Source organism: Mya arenaria, chromosome 9, assembly GCF_026914265.1.
Source record: "Mya arenaria isolate MELC-2E11 chromosome 9, ASM2691426v1".
Classification (NCBI taxonomy): domain Eukaryota; kingdom Metazoa; phylum Mollusca; class Bivalvia; order Myida; family Myidae; genus Mya; species Mya arenaria.
Genome location: NC_069130.1, coordinates 3,789,060 through 3,790,394, shown reverse-complemented (window position 1 = coordinate 3,790,394; position 1,335 = coordinate 3,789,060). Strand labels below are relative to the sequence as shown.

Sequence of the window (1,335 nt, the reverse complement as noted above, 5' to 3'; positions counted from 1 at the left end):
AAATTTTTATGTGTCTTGAGTTTCCTAAAAAAACAAGTCTTCATGACCAGTATTTTCAAATAGTGCATAGTAACGTTTCTGCTTCTAGTTAATGTCCTTATTATCGCATGTATAAAAATGAACGCAAGTATGAACTAAATTTTGACATGTTGCCACTTAACTAAGTGCAAAAAACTTGTTAACTTTAAAATGTGTAATACAAAGTATATTCTTATTGAATAGCTTAGATGGGCTAAATGGACATACCTCGTAAAAGCAAACAGAGGTTGACATTGTGAAATTTTGGAGTCCATTTCTCGATAATATTAGGCAGCAGCAGTGGTGAGCACAGGCATTGACCTGGTAGTAGCTTCCGGTTCCATATTAAGGTCAGGGTCATCAAAGGTCACATTTCGAAGAAGAATCGAAAAGAAGATCCCGGTTACCAAGGTGATGGTCACGAGGAAAGATCCGAACAGAAAGGTGTCCAGCTGTTGAAAGAAGTTTCTCCATGTGTATATGACTGTGATCACAGGGTTTTCAGTGTCCACAGAAACTACTTTGTTCTGACTGGCTGAGCGCCGGAACCAGTTAAGAGGACACTCCTTATCACCGAAGGCGTTTTCAAGTTTCGATTGAATGATTGTGTAAAAGACGGATACGACACTGAGACAAAGCAAGACGATGATAAACATAATGAATAAGGAAACCTCAACGGAATTGTGTGGCAATGTGTTGCTCAACATTGAAATGTAGACGGAATAGGCAAGGAAAACCGTGATGGAAAACGAGCCCTTCTCACCGGAGTTGGACGGAACAAGAAATACACAGATATTAAGGAGCTCTAACATCATAAGCGGTGCTACTACTGTAAACAAGGTGAAGTCAGTTCTTCGCTGCATCCGGAACTCGATGTCGATGTTGTAGTTGTTGTCGCGGATGTAACGGGTGAGACTAACACCGATAATAATCCAGGCTGGGTTTTCAACGTATTCGCTCATGTCAACGTTTTTGTAATGATCAAGCTCCAGTGTGTCTACAGTTTCATCGGAAACGTAAAACGTTAACGCGCATATTTGCTCGTCGAAGGGATAGAATCTGACGTTCACTTTACATACAACTCTGAAATTAAAAAACCCCAACCCAATTCAATGTGAGATCAGTGATTCTAGTTCGCATGCCAAATTCACACATACGTATTATGTATCGTACACTATTTAATATGGCATTATTTACATCATTGTCAAATGCTGAAATGTTGTCCCGCTGTCGTTCGATATACTTTACCATATAGAATGTTCTATTTCTAGTGCTTCAGGTGATAAAAAGTGTTCCTTTTTAAATAAACATTCCGGA

At 39.3% G+C, this 1,335-nt stretch overlaps 1 protein-coding gene across 1 annotated transcript; it reads right to left on the bottom strand.

The window, feature by feature from the left end:
• Nucleotides 1-305: 305 nt before the first annotated feature.
• LOC128202821 (5-hydroxytryptamine receptor 3A-like) lies at nt 306-980 on the bottom strand. The gene has a single exon (XM_052903975.1). The coding sequence runs from the start codon at nt 978-980 to the stop codon at nt 306-308; it is 675 nt and encodes a 224-aa protein (XP_052759935.1).
• Between the last annotated feature and the right edge of the window lie 355 nt (nt 981-1,335).